The sequence below is a fragment of the Pseudopodoces humilis genome, chromosome 5 (genome assembly GCF_049639895.1).
Source record: "Pseudopodoces humilis isolate 2021_Gansu_Grassland_sample_001 chromosome 5, ASM4963989v1, whole genome shotgun sequence".
NCBI classification, from domain to species: Eukaryota; Metazoa; Chordata; class Aves; order Passeriformes; family Paridae; genus Pseudopodoces; species Pseudopodoces humilis.
This window is the reverse complement of record NC_142204.1, coordinates 5758325-5780383: the sequence shown is the minus strand read 5'-3', so window position 1 is coordinate 5780383 and position 22059 is coordinate 5758325. Positions and strand designations below refer to the sequence as shown.

Here is a 22059-nt window from a genome sequence, read left to right as displayed (position 1 = left end):
AGCACAATACAAGACCCAGCCTTGGTGCTACACAGAGCCTCCTATTCACCTGGGTTGTTTTCATCTCAAGGGAAAAACAAGTCATCTGCATGACAGTTCTCAGTTACAATGCACTTGTCTTGCTCTACAGAACTTCACCTGATATAGGGCTTAAAAATGGCAAACAATTTATTGCAGGCACTCACTTTGATGTTTCATACAGATAAAAATAAGGAGAGGGAAAAACGCGCTCTCGTTTTCCCCCTAAATACCCATCCAAGGAAGTGGTCTATTTCCAGAGAGACTGGATGCACGAGCCAAACTATTAAAAACACTTAAAAGTGCCCCACAATTCTAAAAGGACTCACAAATGCTTTGTAATTGCTGGCTCATGTGCAATGCTTTCCCAAACAATTTTTTTATTTCTTTACGAAAATCACGTACTCTTCCTACACACACGCTCATCCCTTCCTCCTGCTTTCAGTGCTAAATATAACATCAGAATCTTTGAAGGTACAGATGTTATGTTTTGGGAGGTAAGAAATCCTGTTCACTTCTGGGGAGCAACAGAAAGCAGCCTGGGAAAGGTTCAGCTAGCAGCGAGTTAAAGAACTGGTCATGTAAGCAGAGAATGGGCTGTGGTCACCTCATGAGTGGGGCAGAGATTGGTTGGGGACACATGTGGACACCCTGTGACCGAAAGTCAGACTGGGTAAAAGGACACGTGAACAACAACACCACGGTGGTAGGAAGCCTATGCACGCTTGTTCTGGGCTAACTTTAGAACATAAAAAGCCTTGGTTTGTTGCAATAGATGATCTTCTTCAAAGAGAGAGGTCCATGTGTCTTTATTCCCCATTGCTACATTATGTAGCCTTTGAAATGTAGAAGACAACTTTTTTTCTGGAGACTTTCAAATCTTATCTATCTAGGGCTTCCTAAGACACAAACAGCATTTATGCTCCAAGGGATTTCCAAAGTCCTGCACTGGCACGTGCCTGACCTCGTCTTCCCTCAAACACTGGAGCTACAGTCAAAGGAACTGGCAGGCTGATATTCCATTGCCATTTGGCACCTGCATATTGCAAACCTCAGTTTTACTTGGGATTATGAAAAGACAGGTCACAAAGAGAGCTCAGTCCAACCATTAAACCCGGTCATTCGCACCCAGCTTTAATGCAGATGTATCTGTAACCCAATGGTAACACCAAACCCACTGAAAATCACAGACATACCAAGAGCCAAGAGGTCCTTGAAAACCATCCTCTCTCCACCTCAAGCGTTCCATAGGTTGGATGGCTGAGTTTAGTGGGAAGGGTGATGGAATGCAGCAGTTTCTTTAAAACCAACACAGACCAGAAAGAGACAACTAGAATTTTAGTGGTGGAAGCAAAAGAAAGAATAAATGAAAAACAGAAGAAAAAAAAAGAAGGGAGAGGGCAAGACATTTGCTCATCTCGTATTTACAGCACAGGGGAAACTTAGACTTAACAGTGTAAATCAAATTAAACATGTCAGGGGTCTGGCTTAAAAAGCTACAATTTTAATAAAAAGGGGGACAATTGGGAAGTTGTTTAAAAACTGTAGTTGCATTCTCCTACCCTCTGCCTCCTCCTTTTCCTAACCCTTCCTCCCACACCACCAACTGCCATCTCTAATTTACCTTGCCATGCAGTCACTCCAGAATTCCCTCCTAACCACAGAGGACTAGAGTAATCTACAGAAAATAAACTGACAATAAATACGATTGTATTACCTCAAGGGAGGAGGGGAAGCAACAAAAATAACCAAATTGTTGACACTGGTCAAGAAAACATTCCCCTCTAAAATTTCAAAGAACATGAAGGCTTGAACAGCAAAGGTCTCATTATGAATTCACTCAAAACTGCTTTTTTACAGAGTTCCTTCTCCCCCACCCGTGAATACAGGAGCTTATTCTTGTGCAATCATTAATGCTCAATGGCAGATAGGCTGCTGTTTCCCACTCCTGAAGAAACCCATTTTATGGCATGCAACATGAAGAACTGCTTCATTAATCAGATGGTTAAGTAGCTCCAGTAGAGTTGCCATAGGGAGGCATGGTGACACCGTGGTAGGAGAACTGGCTTTCTTTCCATCTGTATCATCATTTAAAGGGCCTCAGAATTTCCTTAAACTTAACTGCTTTATTGTTTTAATCCCTACCTGGGATACCTGGGAGAATAACAGGACTCCTCATAAAAGTGTAGAAAGCAAGTCTGACTGCATGTGGGGAGAATGTGAAAGGGAAACAGCTGAGGAAGAGAAAAGGATGGGTATAATAGAGAGGGCTGCAAATCTATTCTCTTGCTGGGACTGAAAACATTAATACTGTTAAGGCTTATTTCACATTTTTTAAAAGAGTAAGATTTTTGCTGTCCACACATGATTAAACTAAAACTATGCAAAAGCTTTTAAGTTTCCAATATTATCATCATTTTATCCATAGAAATCCAACTTTATCTGTCTTTCAGCAACTCGGATCTTCTCCACAAAAAGCCAGACTCAGGCTAATAAAATGTTATAGTTTAAAGCAGCACTTTCTTGAGACCACATAACATACAGAAAATGAAATTCTTACAAAATGAGAACGTAAATGTCAATCAGTCCTTTTATTCACCCTCCCGATATCTTGGAAGCAAACAGTGCAGCCCTACCTATAAATCAGAAGCACATTTACTGAAGAAAGCATCCAGAAACATGAACTGACATAAGCAGCTCTCCAGACACAGCAGCAAGGAACCTTTAGCCCTGTCCAAAGGTGTTAACAATGCAGGACTAATGTAACACAGCACTAAATGGATGGCCAAACACAGAGGCTTTGTTACACACAGGAGGTTGCATTTTTGCCATCTTTTTCCAAACGTGCACCTAAGGGAAAATACTATCAAGTCCTTCCAAAGAGGGACTTTCAAAGAAGAAAAGGAAAGAAGAAACTGTTTTGTCCTGTGTATTTTAAGGACAATTGCTAACAAAGAGTGAAAGCTCCACAGGTTATTTATTTTTCTGGTACGGTGGATTTTTCCTCCGCTTAACTTTAGGGTAAAACACGAACTGGTCAGAGTACCAAATTCCCACATACCCAAATCTCCTAACTTCCAACATTTATTTTATATAGCTATGTATTTCATAAATAGGGTTTTACCAAAGGTTTTAGTCATCCTTTAAACAGATTAATTGGATCAAAATGACTGTATTATATTCCTGTAATTTATGGCATCAACTTTACTTTCCACCACTGCACCACTGAAGAAAGACTGTGGTCCTGATTTAAACCTGTAAATTCCGATCAAATGGGAAAGTGTTAAATTCAGAAGAGCTTTTGGTCCATTAACTCCCATGCTGATTTGACACGCTCTGCAGTGCTTGGGCAACAGACTCTGCCATACAACGTATTCCTAAGCAAACAGTGCTTAGTGTCATAAACCATCTGGGGTGTCAGTTCCAAGGGCCACTCATCTAGGCTCCTCTGATACACTTGGAAATGCTGAGGTGCAGAACAGAAACTTTTCCTCACTGCAACATATTTTTTGCGAGGGTAAGGGAGATGCTGCCATCAGAGACATGATAACGAAAAGATAGGAAATGTTGGCTAAGGGTGTTGTTTTCATTATTCCACTGAAGAAAACCACTGGACAAACAAGCTTTCTAAAACGCTGGGATTTTTCTAAGGTGCCAATGAAAGTGATACCCTTCACAATGTGGACAGTGCTCCCTTTCATATCAGAGCCTATAGTTGCAAAGCTAAGTGCCAAGCAGATGGTTGAAATCTGTTTTGTATAAAAAGTGTGTGCGCACACACATTTTTTTTAGATGGAGTTCTTTGTATTTATATTCAGGCCTAGGTTCTAGCCATCAAAACACTGGCACTGAAGCAGTCATTAGCTGCACTTTAGACAACTGGCAACTAAGGTATTCACAGCTCTCCACAAAATGTTCAGCTAACACCTCCCAGATGTACAACTAAGGCAAAAGATCATCTTCTTAAATTGGTATCAGTGCTTTGGATGGCCTTTCAATGTATGTATGTATGCACATGTATGTAAAAAGCTATTGTATTTATCTCCTTTTTAAAATAATGCTCTGTTATGCTCTACGTGTTTATAGCGGCTTTTCAAAGTACAGGCTTCCACATCAAATTCTATGCAAATACAACAGCAGAAACTCCATTCATCTTGTTTTCATCTTTCTAAGAAACACTGAGCAGGAAATTCTGCAGGTAATTTTAAGAGAAAGACTTTGTCTTTCTTATCTGATAACCATTTAGCTTATTTAAAAAGCAAATGTAAGATAGGCTCAGCTACTCTAGAGGAATCAGTTCCAGACAAGATGAACCTGTTCCTGCTACACTGGACAACCCATGCACGTCACCTCAGCTGCAGTACCTCAGTCAATTTCTAAATGCCACAAACAGCAAAACCAGAAATGCTTACCAGCATGGGGCTCTGCTGTCTGCCTGGGCTTCTCATGGAATCAGTGAACAGGTAACAATAATTTTCCTGGTGACAAATTAACAGAGGTCACACTTTTGAAAACTGGGGTTATCAAACAAAATGTATATTTGGAAGAAGGCATTTTTGTGCAGCTGTCTGTCTATAGGCCTTGGTGGCCACGACTGGGAATTAGTACTTTAGGAAACACACAGTTTCAAAACAAAGATTGATTTTCTGTGCGGTGCCAAGTCCGCTAAGGTCCAGATGTTAGCTCTGGCATAATTCAGGTACATTTTCATCATGGGTATTCAGATCATTCTAATCTGCCAGGCATACATGTTGGTTAGGAGAAAAAGATAGTTAACCTGTCGTCAAAGCACAGCAACACAGAACTCCTGAAATCTCCAGATTTGCTGAAGCCTGCAGAAATCCCCCCCGATGCTTTAGAAACTCTGGCAACATAGCAACCCATGGAAGTTTGCTGCAGATTAAGGAAAGTCAGGATTCTGCTCAGTGATCTCCTCATGAGTCACTATTTCATGCCATCGTGGCGGTTACTGAGTTGAAGAATATCAGCCTTTTTCGTAGAGTTGAACAGGACATTAATTAATTAGGCCTACACTTTCAGGACCTGACACTGAACTCCAGTGCTACTCAGAATGAATGGCACTTTTTTAAAGGATGCCTTGACTGGCCCTATCACAAAATAGGCCTTTGTGAACACACTGCTGAAAAACTACAACTGAAACACTATGGAACTGGCCAGATCATAATCCATTATCTTGAAAGTAATGTCGCTCCTAAAAAGCTTATCAAAGAGAAAAACTTAACATCTTAGTCATGATACTCAAAAGCAACAGAGATCAAATCCACTCAGGACTACCTCAATTTATACCCATTTTCTCAACAGTGTGTAGTAAAGGATGCAACACAAGCTAGATGTAAAGCTACCTGCAGACCTCAGCACCACGTTCATTAGAGCATAAGCTCTACTCTTACTGGGCGTGCAGTTGGAAACAACAACAAAAAAACCCCACTAAAACAGGTTAGAAGAACTTTTAACATAAGAAAATAATTCCTCCCTTTAAATAACCCTGTAACATTTCCTTTGTTTTGAATCTCATTTAAAAAGCATATAACAAATGTTTGGAAAAGAATCACAATGCATTTTGTGTTCTGCAGCAGGGTTTTCTGCTTTTAGGCTGGTTGGTTTGCTCACTGTGGCTGCCTACATTGCTGCTTGCAGTGGAGTCTGTTCCTCACATTAATAATCTCCATGTGAACAATTTTTTCCTGGACTCACCTCATGCCTGGTCCTTAGGTTATAAAACATGTGACAGGTCTGCTACATATGGCTGAAGATGTTAACTGCTCTCCAGGACCAAAGTTTACCTGTTCTCAGCACATGCTGTTCCCCAAATTAGTGCTTAAACACAGCGGGTACTGCTGCCGGCGTCCAGTTATCCAAACTTGCTCCAGGTAAGGAGGTGCTTTAGAAGCACCCTCAGGTAACTGGAGAGTCTACACACAGCATTCCCTCCCAGCCCTCAACCACAAAACTGTGGCTGAAAACATTTCTTTTATTTATTTTATTAATTGTACTCCACAGTCCCTATTTTACATACTTAAGTGATTTGAATATCATAGTTCATCTTGCTAGAATGAGACCTTTAGAAATTATAATTGGACAGAGAGAAGTCTGTAATTTACGGTTCTAAGGATCTCAAGAAGGTAAAAAGGAGAGTGTCTTGAGGATAAAAAGCAGGACTATCAGTCAGTGTCTCTACTTTTTAAACCCACACATGCAAAAGATTTTGTGACAGCATTCCTCAGTTTACTCATCTATAGGTTGAGGATAATCGTGCTTCTCAATCTAAAAAGCACAGAAATCTTCATGATTTGTATATCAATGCTTATGAAATGCTCTGAATTCCTAATCAAAAGACTTTATAGGAAGTATGAATCTATTATTAATAATATCAGTACTTCTAACAGTAAAGCAACTTCTACATACGTGTGTCTGAAAAAAAAAACCAGAGAGAGAATACTCATACACATATACTGCTCAATTTATAAATTGTTAAGCATGGCTTCAGGACTGAAATCTCATTCATGAACCATGCTAGGGATCTCTTACCTACTCCCTGTTTCTGAATTTTCCCCATACAAAGACACATTTATATTACTCTAAGCTCTAAGCACAAAGGCTGCTCTGTGGAATGGAAAGAAACCTTCTTTTTTTGTGTTTGTACAGTGACAAGCATAATGGGGTCCTGATTCAGGATGCTTGCACTCTACAAAAACACACTAAATCAATGACACTAATACACATGAAGATTATCTATAAAAGAGATGCATGGCATACTTGAGAGTGGCACAGCATTTTCCCTATACTTTGCCTGGTATTTCATGCAAACGCCTAATGGGCATTTCCGAGTCAGACAATTCATTTCAGACTCTAAGCAAGAACAGAAAAAGTGAGCAAAACTTACAAAACATAAGCAAAGGAGGAAAGCCTTCCACTGAGAAATTCTGCCAGATTCTAATCTCAGCTGTAAAACCAGAATCAGCTCGATGTTCTTGGGGTTCTGACAAAGATGAGAACCAGTAGCGTCTTTAAAACACACCATAAATTTCTACTTCACTGTCCAAAACCCAGGAGCAAAAAACAAATCAAAGCCTGAACCTAAAGACAGAAATGTATTTTCCGTGTCCCTGTTATATTCAAATTCAAAAGCTTAGATATTTTTAACAGACATGGAAAAAAAGAACTATTTGGCTTTACTCAGCAACTGCAGAAGGAAACTGTACCAAAAGAATAATGTTGCATGTTCTGTTTTCACTTGATTTCATTTAGCCTTTCAGTTCTATTTCAGTTATGTTTCATTTAGCCTATTTTTTTTTTTTTTAAATAATCATCATGTTTTGGTGATTCACATTTCACACCAGCCCAGGAACAAGTCATGTAAATACAACACAGCAAAATGACCCAGTTTGTTAATAGACATGCAAAATGGGTAAGAACATCCTTCCCTCCGCCCTTACCAACCATCACCTTCCCACACATGTCTATCCAAAGAAGCCTCTGCCCCGGTGAGGCCATGGTATCGAAATTTAGGGATAAAACCCTATGAACAGAAACCTGACTAATTCTTGGGAGAAAATGTTTTCAGTCTCGTTTTACAAAGTAAATGTAATGAGGACACTAAGGGAATTTATCTGGAAACAGAAGACTTCTCTGCAGTCTAATACAGCACTCAGAACTACAGCTCCCTCCCAGCACAAAGATCTGCTCAAGGGCTTTAGTCCTAACTCAGGCAGGCTACCCCTAAAGGTGAGGGGACACCACATGCTTCTTGCTCTTCATTAAGCATTCTCTCTCTTAAATCAAGGAACACTTCCAAATTTATAAAAATGGTGTGCAGAGATGCACTTTGGTCTTTCAGACTGTGCTGAATTTTAGGTTCACCAAACTCTGCTGAAGTGTAGTCTCTTAAGGCACCCCAGCAGAGAGAGATTCCAAACCACAGAGGGCAAACACAAATGGGTCTGCGTGGATGGGTGCACACTCCTCAGATTTTGGGAGGCTAGCTGTTTTAAATGGCAAAAAAATTTGGGTGAAATATTTTCATGTAACAAAGGTTAAAAATAAAAAAAAAAAACAATGGAGTAACAGCATTAAAAATGCTTTCGAACTATTAACATTTTCTTTAACTCTGGTCTTCTGTAATCTATTGAGCTGGCAATGGCAAATAAGTAAATCCAGCTCACTGTCAGATACATGAACTTTGGCCATGCCCAACCTCTGAGATGAATCAATGAAACTTGGGTCAGTTTTTTCATTCCCACATTCTTAAAACAATTAAGCCCAGCACCAAAGAAACCAAGAGGATAACAAACTGCACGGGTTTCTCTTTACATGAACCACATTCCTAGGGCTTTTTTTCTCTAGAGCTACAAAGGTCCATGAAGAACACTAGATGTAGACAATGCTCTTAACTACAAAAATAGCACATACCTCTCCCACCAGTTTCTCACCACTAAAAAGAATTTTGAGTATTCACACAAGAAAATTAAATATCAATTGACTCTGTTTATATTTTTGTCCCCAAATGTAACAGAATTATGTTAAGACAGTAACAAATGAGTAGTAATAAGACTATAATACAATCAAAAAGAAAATTAGCACTAAGGCAACATTTTATGGTAGCTTAGGTCAAATAGCAGTCAGACACCCACATCCTAGAAAAAAAAACAAAATCCAAAAAACTTAAGACAGTCTATATGAACTTGAGAAAACACAAAACCAGAACTGCATGGCAAAATAAAATAAAATTATTACAGATCTCAAAAAGCATATGCCAAAATGAATTTCAATACTTGATCTTTAAAAAAAGCCAGAAGCATGAAAATGAAATCTGGAATACTAAACATAAATTTTAAAAAAATAGCAACATATAAACAGAATTTGAGAATTGAGAAATGTTACCTGATTGATCCCACAGCACTTTTAAGGGAAACAGGGTCAATGCCATTTCAAACTTCCAAAGCGAGCCGCAAGCTTTTCCTCATTTTCACTTTACCTCTGAGTTCCACAAGTCAAAAATCATATCATCGTGTTGGAATTTTTTTTTTTTTCCCTTTACACGAGGTGACAAAAGGACAAGTTGAAGTGCCAAGCCAGATCAAAACCAGAATGTTGGAAAATGTTTGCCGATTTCTTTCAAAACAAACAGCTCCCCCAACACCACGGGAAGCACCTGAACTTCATATTAACATCTGATAATTCCAGCAAATGGAATTCAACATTTCCTTCCCTTTCTGTTTAAAACAATTAAATAAATAGATTTTTGCACCTATCCTAAAAAAAGACAGGCAGCTTCTCTGAGTTACTACTGTATACCTCACAATTTCCATTCACTTCTCACATTCTTTTCAAGTCCCATGGCCCCTGCAAGCAGCGCTTGCTCACTAAAATTCTTCCAGAACCTTGTCTAAATTTGCTGTCTCCCAACAACTACACAGAACTTCACGCTGTCACAAGGACATGTGGGCTCGGGAACAACTTTTGGAGACTCCTGGTTTCCCAGCTGGCACAGCAGGGCTCGGTGTGGAGGTCACAAGCAGAGGCTACAGCGTGTTGGGCTCCCCCTGCCCAGGCAGGGCCACTTGGAGCAAGCCAGCCCCTCTGGAGGGTGTGGGAGAGCTGGGACAACACCATCAGCCTCGGCAAAGGGCGTGGAAGAAAACTTTATGGTGGTGGTGTTTTGACAACGGGGCTCTGGGAGTAGATGGGAACGGGACAAACGCCGTCAATAAATCCCCACAAGTGCTTGCCCTCGCCCGCTGGCGAGAGCCACCCAAAGCTCCAGGGAAAAACAGCCCATTTCAAAAGTTCCAGAAGTTCTGGTTTGGGTGATTCAGTAATCTGATGAGGATTTGCTTACTTTGCAGCCTTGTGGGTTTTAACATAATCATATGAAACATAATTTTACCTTTTGTAGGAAGAGGACTTCGCACATTTTCCACATTTGATAAAAATCCATAGAAACTTTAAGAGGGAAACACTCTTTGCTTTTAAGGATGCTACTTGTTAAACACCAAACTCCTTGCCATCATCAGAGAAGCACTACAGCTATTGATTAATTGCTGTGAGCACTTCTTTTCTCTTGACTACAGTAGCAGAATTCACAGGCATTGAATATTTCCAGTGTGTACAGTTAAAACACGACAACATTTTTACCGTTCCACTTACAAGTTATTTATACTATAACCAGACCTGAGCAAGAAATTAATAAAATAAAATAAAATGGAAAGTCAAGAGGATGTCAGACTGACTTTTTCAACAGTTGGGAAGGCATAGGTATCTCACATAAACATCAAGTTGCCCTATATTTCAAGTCTAGTATGAAAAGCATGTGAAGAAACTGTAACTGTACCTTGAGAGGAGACACTTTTTTTCCTGTAAAAATATTGTTTAAAGTGTATTTCATATACCTACAGATATATCACATTGCACAGACACATATTCCTATCCTATCAGGGAGCTTCACGTTTAAGTAACTCAACCAGATACTCTGTGCCTCCTAAATGATAAAGCCATAAATTCTCATCAAAGCTCCCTGAGAAGTAGTAAATATTTTGTAAACTAGTTATATATTTAAGATCTCTGGACAGAAAGAGAAGGAAAAACAATTCCTCGCCTATGTAAAGGTACCAATCAAACACACTATGCACATAAACACCGCAAGATGCTTGGTGGGAGACTGTGTATGTGTTTGTGTGTGTTTTAATTAACTCCTTGAATGCATGTGATGAGCCAGCCACCCAGAATTAGTAATGCCAAACTCCCAATTTGATTCAAATGCAATGAATACAACAGTCGAATTGTGCAGGCTGGTGTGTCACTCATCAGCTCTCTCATTTGGGCTTTTGCCTTCCAAGGCTAGTTCACAATTTCAGCAACTGGTAAATTATTGAGATGTTCATTAAAATCTGTAATCTGTAACAGTCAACTTCTTCCTAGCCAAACATAAGCACAACAAATTAAATTAGTGTGTACAGGACATTAATGAATAGTCTACAAACACATTCATTCCTTTAGACTTATCTCAGAGAAATAAAACTGTTAATTTTCGTCACTGCGAAAAACTAGTATCTGCAACTTTACACTGGCACTCTATTTATCCTTCAAATCCCAGATCCCTAGAACCACAAAATTAAGCAATGAAGTTCTTTTCCCAAAATGTCTCAATGAAGTTAAAAGCTATTCAGCCTGATAGTAAAGCAATCTTTTAAATGAAAGAATCTGCTTCTACAGGTAGATTTTAGGAGAGTGGGACATCATTCTGAGCAAGCCAAGTAATAGAAAGGTATTATTCTTTCTCCAAAATTCTCAGCAAATGCAGCAGAATAAAGCTTTTAGGGTAACTTTAGCTAAGAAAAGCACTTAGGAATACGCAAAGTTTCCTTTTAAGAAAATGACTTCTCCATTTGACAGTGTTGGTACAACCCCAAAATAAATTCAGTGGGAGTCTGAAATGACTCGTGCAGTGCAGCAGTAAAGCAGCTAAGTATATTTTTTTCTTCCCAGCAGAGGCTTGCTTTACATCCTTGAGCCTTTCCTTTCTAAAAGCTATTCACTAGAACAGAGAACATTCCGAGAGCACACTGCCGGTGACTGCAAATGTTGAACTTGTTCTACTGTTCCCATCCCCACTACCTCCCATCCATGCCTTTTGTCTCTTCTAGCTCTGCCTTTTTTTCCCTGCAGTGGCACTAACCCACCCATCCTCCTTCTACAAGCACGGCATACCGCTTTACCTTCAACCGGCATGTTAAAATAAAAATGGAAAAAAAAGTAAAGGAAATAATGAAAAAGAGAAAGGATGTCACTCTGTCTGGATGCCTAGCATAGCCTCTCTCTCAGTCTACAGAGAAATGCAAATATGTAGTAATTAATTTGGGTTTAAGAACATTCCATACACTAGGGATATTGTTAAGCAGTCACTTTATCTATTTTTCATTAATCAGATTTTATTAAGACATTAAAACTTTATGTTGGGCATTTCTGAGTTTTTATCATTCTGTAAATTTCCCAGCTGTCCGCGATGGTTCCGGCTGCATTGTCTCTACCTTATCCTCTCTGAAGTAAACTTTCTTTCTATTGTGGCCAGACTTATTATACATTTAAGTATAATGACCCAACTTAAAAAGAGAGGGGGAAAAAAAAAAAGGGAGAGAGAAATCAAACAACATAAGACTTATTCTTTTCAAGACCTTTAGAGCCAATTCAGGGTGCCACAGGCGCTCACACAGTACATCCCAGAAGCTTTCCCTGCGTAACACACCGAGTGGATTCCAGTTATAATATCTCCCTACAATATTGCTGCAAACATCATCCCCCTCACCGTACGCATTCTGATGCTCCTCTCAATCAAGGAGCTGAACAACCACAAACAGAAATAAAGGCGTGCAAGGAACTTCTTAGGAAAGGACAAAAATCCTCACCATTTTGGCACGGTAATTAATTATACACATGTTGATTCACCAAACCTACTGCAATTTACCCATGATGCTGAATGAATTAATGAGTGTTTATTTGTCTGATACTGAGGATCATTTTCATTCTAAGTGTGTACCGTAAATTCCCCCCGCTAATGGCCACAGACACAGAAGAGAAGCCCTGAATTCAGCTCTCTTCCCTTGGGGTGACTGAAAGTTTCTCAAGTGTTTGCAGTTTACTGAGATACATTGAAACATCATAGGAAAGACAATGGGAAAGAGGAACCTCCTGAGAGACACAGGGATGCTCTGAGATCTGAACTGCAAACAACTTTGCCTGACAAATCTTTACCTCCTTGTCATTTGCTATTCAAGTTTAAAAACAAATAGTGGGAGAGGGATAATGGTAACAAAACCGAAGTGAGACATGCAGATACGACAAGCTGGACTCCAAGCAACTGCAGAAATGTGCTCCAAGAACTGTGCTGACTGAGAATCCAAGAAAAGAACCTGCCATAAACATCTAAAAAACAATGATCTGCGCATCGTGCATACACACACACACACACGTCAACTCTGCAGGCATTTGTGGGTCTGAGGAGTTCTGTGCAAGAGAAAGTGTGTCCTCCTGGCTGTTCCCTGACAAACACACATGGACTACATGGACAGTGTCTGGGTCTGTGTATGTGTGTGTAACTATAGACAAACACACACAATGTAAACAAATGGTAATGATTAACAAAGATACCGGTCTGTATCCCCAATTTCAACTGCAGAGGGAAAATTGTTCAAAAAAAAATTTTTTTTTCAAAAAGATTGCATATCCTGAGGTTCATTTTTATTGCTTCCCATTTCTACTGCTAGCTATTATCTGCATGGCAAAAGGAGAGCAGCGTATTGATTATTTAACTAGAATGTTTACAAGAGCAAAGCTGGGATCTCTGAAAATAAAACGCATGCCTAGGGGCAAAAAAAATAAGAAGAAAATAGAGAAGCTCATTCTAAGGATGATGGTTGCCCCAAATGACTTGTTTATATATAAAATTTATATGAATATCTGTATTTATAACGCAGAGAGACTTCAGCTAAAAAAAAAGAAGTCCCCCAGCAGGGAAAATGAAAGGACTTCATTCTGCTTCAGAGAGTTTACAAGCATTGTGTTCATCCCAAAGTTCAAAGAATAATCAAAATTGTTTGCTTATAAATTTCTACGTATAAACTTAGGGAAATACGAGAAATACTTGAATCTATCGACTGTATGAAAAAGACAAATACATGATCATGATGCCAGATCAAATCTGACATCAGAAACAGTAACAGTTTCCTCAGGTAGTTGAACTAAGTTAATACTTAGTGCACGTGAACAAAACCAATTTTGTTCCATTATTGTAATGCTAACAAACCAAAGGAAAACGCCAAGTATTCCAAGTCTGGAAAATTAACTGCATTAAAGACAACCCTGGAACAGAGCAACCAAGCCAATTCCACTTTCTAGTAAGGAAGCGTTCTAGTTTCAGAACAAGGATTGAAAGTGTTAAAATAGTTCTTTTCTGCATTTCCAAATTTTAATTTTCTCCGATCTTTTAATTCAAGTGTTCTTTCCTGTCCTTCCTTTGCATGCGTGTTCCTCAGCCCACTTAAAATGTTTTTATCTTGCCTTCTTTTCTGTGCCTTTACTATCAAATTCAGTAGGTTTGAACGATGAACAGCTTGACTTAGCATATTTTTAACCAGCTGGTCTAGCACCTAGCTTGTATTGCATAGTCAGATACAACCAAATGTTTATACAGGAGGTAGCTTTCACGAAGATGAGAAAAACCTCAGTAACGCGCACCCTGGCATTCTTTCATTTACTGCTTAGAAATGAAAGTTTGGATTGTTTACTGCAGCCGCACAAGGGGCTATTAATAACCTTTAAAAAAGAAGCCGGAGGGGAGGGATGCGAGACCATCAATGGACGTACGTACAAGCGCCTGAGAGAACGCTTCCCAACATCTTAGGAGAACCAGATCATATGAAATAAGGACTAAACTCTCGGAGGTCACAAGCCATCACTAGTGACAGCAAAAACTTGATTCCAAGTAGGGAAGGCTCCTGTTTCGGGCAGGGGGAGACGGGCACATCTACGTCACACCCGAAGCCCGCTCGTCATACCCAGACCCCGCTCTTGACACTCCGCGAGAGAGGCGACGGCCAAAACTTGGAGGCAAGAGTTTCACTTTTTTTTCCCTTTCTTTTTCTGTTTGTTTTTTTTTTTTTTTCCAGCCCCCCCCCCCCCCCCCCTCAGGCATTAAGATGTTGTTCTCCTGACGGAGGGCCGGGATGTTAAGTTGCCTAAAAATAATAGCTCCTGCTAGATCAACAAAAGGTCATGTGCTCGGCAGAGCGCCTTCCCAAGTTTGACGGGAGCCTGAGGTTGGAAGTTGAACCCCCCGCCCGGCCGCCACCGGGCATCCTCCGAGCGCTTTCCGGGGAGTCCCCGGGCAGGAGCGGGGAGGCTCTGCCCGGGAAGGTGGCTCGGCGGACCGGCTGGGCTCGGGCAGGGTGTGCAGGAGGACACACCACAGCAGCCTCTGCGGCCCCGGAACAAAGCTGCGCGCCGCGGGCGCACCGCCCGGGGGCCGGGGGCTCGGCTGCAGCCGCCAGCCCGGGCACTGACACGGCGCTGGAGAAGCCGAGGAGCCGCGGGGGGAGCGCGGAAGGGAGCGGGGGGGGAGCGGCTCCCCGGCCGCCGGAGTTGCGCGCCCGTCCCCGCGTGTCCGTGTGCCCGCTCTGCCCATCCGCGCACACGCGCGCGAACAGGCGTGCTCCGATAAATTAAAAAAAAAAAATAAATAAAATAATAACCGTAAAAATAGTAAGAATACAATAACAGACAAAACACGAAACAGAACAAAAAAAAAAAAAAAAGGGAAGAGACACCCCCACACACATACACACACCCCGCCTCAACAACTCGACTCACCTTTCAAACTCCTGAGGTAAATCAGGGTCAGTTAGCATGCTGGAAAAGCACAATTTCCCTTTGTCACAGCAGCCACCTATGGTCGCCTCCAACTGAACCTGTCAAGTGAGTCCAAACCTTCTAAACCGATTGATTTTCTCTCTCTCTCTCTCGCTCGCTCTCTCTCCCTCCCTCCCTCTCCCTCCCTCCCTCCCTCCCGGCTCGCTCGCTCTGAGCGAGGACTCCTTGACCAGTCTCTTAAAGGGGCAGCGCGCTCGCAGCAGGATGATCGCGCAGCTCCCCCCGCCGCGCTGCGCGACCTCCGGGGGCCTGTCCTTTCCTTTTAATTCTGCTCGCCCGCCGCCGCCAAACGGGAAAAGTCAACTCCTTCAATGTCCTAAAAAAACGCGGAGGGGTGGAGGGGAAAAAAAACAAAAAGCAGTCCGACAATCCACCTAAACCGGCAAACCAGGAGCAAATCCCCTACGCTGAGGAAGATCAGTGGAGAAAGAAGATAAAACAAGAGCAGACTGATTAAATTGAAACAGTTGTCAACTCTCGGAGTTGAAATAGGGGAGAAGAGATTAAACACATAAAAATGTTACCAAAGGCATTTGTGCTCCGAAGAATTTTCATTCCTTTCCCCCACCCTTCCCGGTCTCTCGCTTTCTCTCTCCCTCTCTCTCTTTGGGTAGGGGAAAAAAAAAAAAAAAACCAAAAAAAAAACCCACCCCACACAACAATCAGGCATTGTTCTGAGGGAAGAAAAGCAACTTTGACAGATTGAAATATAGCAGAGGCCCCTTCAAGGAAACCTGTAAACAACTTGTCACTCACTCTGTCGGTCTCACTGTTAGCTCTTGCTTTCCACAAAGTGCTGCGAACCGTCCTGGCAACAAACCCAAAGTTTCCTCGGCTCCAAACTCCATCAAACAGCCCCGTTGTGTGCAAGGGAAAAGGTAGCCACATGCCAAAACAGCGGGCGCGCACACGAACGCACACACACGGATGTTCAAACAACAACAAAAATAAACTTTCCGCTCATCTGTTAGGGCTTTTCTCGTTTTCTATTTAATCACACACACCCCCCCCTTCCTTTTTTTCCCCCCCCACTCTCCGGGCGAGCAGCAGAAGTCCCTCGGTCGTGGCTTCCTCTCATTTCCCTTGCCCAGACAACCCCTGATAACAAGGTGGACGAGGCGCGGCTGCAGAGCCCCTCGGCTGGCGGAGCGCAGCCTCCGCCGCACTTCCAATTATCCAGATAAAAATCTGGCAGGCGAGGAAGGCGAGCAGGTAACGGGGCTCGGAGACAGCCCCCGCATCCCGCCCCGGGGACACCCGCATCCCTCTCCGCTCCGGAGGCAAGGGCTGCTCCCGAGCCCGCCCCGGCGGGGAGAGGGGGCAGCGGCCGGGAGAGCGCGGCGGGGAAATTCCCGTCCGAGCCGCGGGGATTAGCCGGGGGCTACTCTGGAAGCGGAGCGCACAATGCCTCAACAGTGTGCGCGGCCCGTGTCCGGCCTGGCACTGAACTCGCTGTAAGGCGCGGGAGGGGAAAGGAAAAAAAAGAGAAAAAATTTGGGCTGCCTGTTCTTTCACACACACGTGCATACACACCCACACAGGACCACTTATCTATAACCCATTCTTTCCAGTTCCCCTGCCCTAATTCTTTTCTCTCTTCCCCCTTCTCTCCCCCCTTCCTTGATCTGCAGCTGGACAACATTAAGGGCCTTTAGAACCCACGTGGTTTTGACCCCACAACAGTTCGATTAGGTCCATTGCCACCCCTCTCATCCCTGCCTCCCAGTGGCACGGAGATAGCAAGTTTACTTTTTGAAATACGCACACATATTTGCACGGAGCATCCGTAAAACTTTCAACGTTTTTGTGCCCACTGGCTTAAGAAAAATGCCAAATAGAAAAGCTTATTATTTTTAATATCCAACAGCTACACTGTTTAATTTGCTGCTTTTCGCTCTCAGTGCATATGTTAGAAACCAGCAGGCTCATGCAGAGGCCAATCAGTCCAGTGTTGGTATAAAGGCATTATCAGCTGGAAGTCGGCTGCTAGCTTTAATCACGAGGAGCAAACCCACTCGCAACTTCTGTGCATCATCACCGAGGAGCGCCCGACCCAGGCACGGAACAAAGCGCCGCAGCCAAGTTTGCGAAGGTGCCGTCGTTATGGTTCATAAAGGAGGATCTGCAAAGGCAGCCTCCAGCCTGCCTTCCACCGGCACAGCGCTCCGAGCCGAGCCGCACACAATCTGTCAACTTCTGGCATGAGGGAGATCTAATGGCTCCTCACTGTGGGGCAGGGTAAGCCAGCTTCCTTCCCTAGCCCCCAGCAAATAATGTTTTCCACAGAGGTCCGTCCACCGGAGCCCCACAAACCTGTTAATACCTACAAGGATTTTTCATTTGTTTGTTAGTAGCTATCCCTTTTAGGATAGCCATGAAGTAGACTTTGAAAAGGCAGCAGATGATTAAAAAGAACAATTCCAAATACTTTCTCTTTCATCTGAGGGTCTCAAACCATGTTAAGTCTCACATTACTCCTCTGCAGGTAATAAATATAATTAGGGCCGATTCCAAAACTTTATTTGTATTGAAAAGTATCTCACTCTGCAGGGGCTCCATTCAAATCAGCAAATCTCTGTGTGGAGTAGGAGGCTACTTAGTAAGAGAATTTGGCCTCAAATAAGGAAACTGAGATGCAGGCAGGCTTAGTATCTTGCCCAAGTTGACACAGTTAGTCAACTCCAGCAAAAGGATGAAAAACAAAGACCCCACATGCCTCACAGTCCACAACAGCCCTTATGCTGCTGAAACATATATACATATATATATTTGAGCTTTTTTCCTCCAGATTTTTTTTTTTTACTTTTACTGTTTTGTTTAAAATATGCTTCATTTCTGTTTTCACATTCTGTAGGGCCCCTCTTCTTGGTGTTTCATTTTCCCCTTGATGCACCACTGCCCATCCATAAATGCTGTTCCTTCTGTCCCAGCTCTTGCTTTGCTTCCCCTATTTCCTCATGCTCAGCCTTGGGACAAGTTTACAGAGTGAAGCTACACAGAAGCCACATCTGGAAGAAAATTAAGATCACCTTTTATTAAAAGAAGTATAAATCTCAACCATTTGGATAGAACAGGAATTCCATATTTTGACTGCATGTTAGCTCCATTCAGCTCTAACCTCATATGCTTTCACCAAGGACACTCAGCTCCACCCCACAACTGCCCTTTTTCTACCATGTCCTTCCTTTGTCTGTCCTGATGTATTTACCCCTTTCCCATATCATTTCCTATTTGAGCTTTTTTAGGACAATGATCACACCCCCCTCCCCCCAAGCTGGTATTATCCCTAGCACACTGGGGCTCCTGGTTTGCTGGCTCCCAACTAATATGATTAGAAACCAAAAGCAACCACCATCAACATCAGGGATTATAGAAGACATGGGCTAGACTAGGAAGAAGCAGAAAGAACCATATTAAAAGGAAGAAAAAAAGAAAAATAAAAGTGTGGGAGAGAAAACTAATCTAACTGAGCAAGAGGGAGAGCTGAGAAGGGGAGAGGAAATGGATGTAAGGAAGGAAACAGAGGTTTCTCTTCTGAATGGTTCTGACATGAACTCTTCTTTTACTTAACCTAGTTTACAATTACTTTTGAATTTTGTGCTTAGGTTCCTTCTTCCCCATTACCTTCATTTTGTTTTCTGCAACTACCGCTCCCAGATGACTGAGGGGAAACAGAGTGGTGTCCAAAGAGGGAAAAAAAACCTAACCTGCTGTTGCAGTAATACAGCATTACAGTATCCTTGTACTATACTGGATTATATGGATTATATATATATATATGTATGTGTATGTGTATATATTATAGGAATATAGACAGTTAAGTATAGACTTTCTGATAAAACGATTTTCTCATAAGTTCAGCTGCAATTGCAAGATGGAGAAAAGGCAAGTTAAGTGGTTTGAGGGGATCTTGAAACCCTTCTAAAATCATTTCATATTAACTTTTAGCTTGCTTTTTAGAAATTGCCAGGACATGTCACAAAGTCTGCTAGCACATCAGAAAGTGGAAAAACTGAGAAATTTGGATAAATAGCCACTGAGAAAGAAGAAAATGTATGTAACATGCAATTGTACAGTTTTTAACATGAGAAATTTTATCTTGTTCTGAAATTTTGACTAGTGATAGGAAGCTCTGTTGCCCCTTTTTACCGAGTGAGTCGTAGTTACAAAACTCACTTGCAACCTCCAGCATACACATTTAATGCTCTCAATTCTTTCTTCTCAATCTGAGAATTCAGATACAAATATCTTTAAATGATGAGAAAAATGAAAACCCCCTTACTATTCCCGTAGCGCTTCAGTGAATCTGCTTCCTTTAAGGGGTGCCCAAAACAAAAAAAAGTCCCAGTAAAAGAGGACAGTTTGGGTTGAACTAAACAAAAAAGCTTTGATTTTCATTTGGATGAAGGGACGCAACTGAAATCATAAACTCCTCTAAGAATTTTCGTGCTTAACTGATTTTTTTTTTTTTTTTTTTTGCTATTGTGGTTCTTCAGTTCAAGAGGTGAACCAAAAAAAAAAATCAATTACCCACCCAGGTCCAATTAGGAATACTATAACTCTGGAATACTGCATAGGCAGAATCCTCAAGTCTTTAGACAAGCACATTGGAAGAAGGAAAACCTTAAATGAAACATTATATATGTATATATATTTTTTTTTTTTTTTTTTTTTAATCCTTAAACGATATCACTTCAGTCTAGTGCTTTTGGCAGATACTGCTATACTGTAAGTAAAGGAAGTTCTGGGGGGGATAAAAAAGAGCTTTTTGGGGTTTTGTATTTTCACTGTAGGTTTTCATAATAGAGACCTACGAAGTCCAAGGCAATGTAAGATGTTCCATGGAACGATTTACTGGAAAATTCTCCCAGAAAATATGCAAAACTCTGAAGATTCTAAATGGATTTTCTTTTTTAGGCACACACTCAAAACAACTGCAGCATTAAGAATGAATCTGTAAGACTTCTAAGAAAGGGTGTTTTGCAACACACTATGGGAGAGTGGAGGGAGAATAGAGCGGGGTTGATGCATTTATTATGAAAAATATCTTGCAAATAATGAGTGCTTACTTCAGAGCATGGAAATGTTTAGCTACAATGCAGTTTGGATCATATGCTTAGGAACAGATTTTTCCTTCCAGTGTGCATGCCTAGCTGCCATTTCCATTAATGGGAATTAAGTACATGTGTCAAGAGGAGAAGTTAACTCTTAGAAATAAAACTAATCTATGCCTTTTTTAAAGAATGTAAATGCCATATCAGGCATGTTCAGTGTTGGCAAAACTGAATGCTTAATATAGTATAGCAAAATCTGAGAAGGAGAAGGCGGTCTGGAGGACTGAAATTTCTGTGCTATTTAGAGTTTTTCAATTTACTGCATTTCTTCAAGGAAAAGTAAAACCATCTCATTTGTAAGTGGGAAGCCCTCATTTATCAGTTATTCACTTGCACTTTTAGCAAGGCCCTACCATCTGCAACCCTCCCTGTGAAAAAGGACTGATGCTATCCCTAAAAAGAAATCTGAACCTTCATCTAAATTCTAACTTCCCTGAATATTACAATAAAGTCCTTATTTATTTTTTTTTAAAGGAGGTTGAAACTCACTTTTTTATCTTGTCCACTCTGAATCAGCCAGGGTAAAGCAATCTCAACATTAATATATTTGCAAACTATAATATAAGTAGGGATCTTTAGAAATTAAAATAATACATGTAAACACATTTAAAATTAAATTACATACCTACTTTAGCAATAAGTAACTTTTAATCGTAAAACTGAAAAATATTAGTGTGATGGCACAATCTGGGTTTTGTGTCACTCTCCCACCCCTCTCTGTTTTGGGGGTTATTATTGTTTTTTTTATTTCTGTATACTTTCAGTTACATACAAGGTCTCTTTTCTGCTTGTCTTAGTATCCTTGGTTTGCACAGAAGTAGCTTGAAAAAAAAAACAAACAAAACCAGGACCATTTAGAAAAAAAAAATAGTAATGAAAATAGAGTATACCCATGGATAGGAACTGTGATTGAAATTACTTAAGAAGATAACTGGATTTAAAATTTACAGTTCCTCATTAAGGTTCTGAACATAAAATGGTACTAAAATAGGAACCTATTGCTCCCAGTCTTTTTTTTTTTTTAAGGTTCTTTTTTCAGTGTAGTTATCTGGCACAGAACATCCCATCCTGAGTGATGCCCACAGCCTCACCTTAGGCCAGTGTCCCTGCTCACAGGGACGATTCCTTTCAGTGACAGGTCTGTTTACTATCAGTGCCCATCCAACCTTCAGCCTCTCCAATGACAATGCCAGCAAGAATGTTCTCCCTCGGTGGCATTCCCAGTGACTGCTGTGAACATGTAAATGCCTGCCACAATACCCACAGCCCTGACCCCAACACATTCCTTCAGAGAACCGACTCCCAGCAAAGGGAGATTACTCCCTTCTTCCCTGGTGCTTCTGCAAGACTTTACAAGCAACACGAGCTTCTGAGCCTGAGTATCCTAAAACCACAGCTTTGGTCTATTTGTAGGTAATTATTGTTGAGTGGGATTCCAAATGCACTGAAATTGAGACTGTCCTGCTTGCCCCATTCGGCCTTTCTT

At 41.3% G+C, this 22059-nt stretch overlaps 1 protein-coding gene across 11 annotated transcripts in view; it reads right to left on the bottom strand.

Moving 5' to 3' along the window:
• The window catches only part of SOX5 (SRY-box transcription factor 5), a 604370-nt gene that overhangs the window by 275332 nt on the left and 306979 nt on the right, over positions 1-22059 (bottom strand). For 5 of the 11 annotated variants that reach the window (XM_014256068.2, XM_088055173.1, XM_088055171.1 and 2 more), the window contains exon 1: positions 15400-15516. The exons of 3 other annotated variants lie outside the window; for them this stretch is intronic. In XM_014256068.2, the coding sequence (XP_014111543.1) occupies positions 15400-15437 (38 nt within the window). In that variant the 5' untranslated portion in view covers positions 15438-15516. Of the gene's footprint in view, positions 1-4430; positions 4497-15399; positions 15517-16215; positions 16261-22059 lie in introns of those variants that run through there. 3 more of the 11 variants (XM_005526982.3, XM_088055175.1, XM_088055170.1) reach the window with 3 other exon arrangements.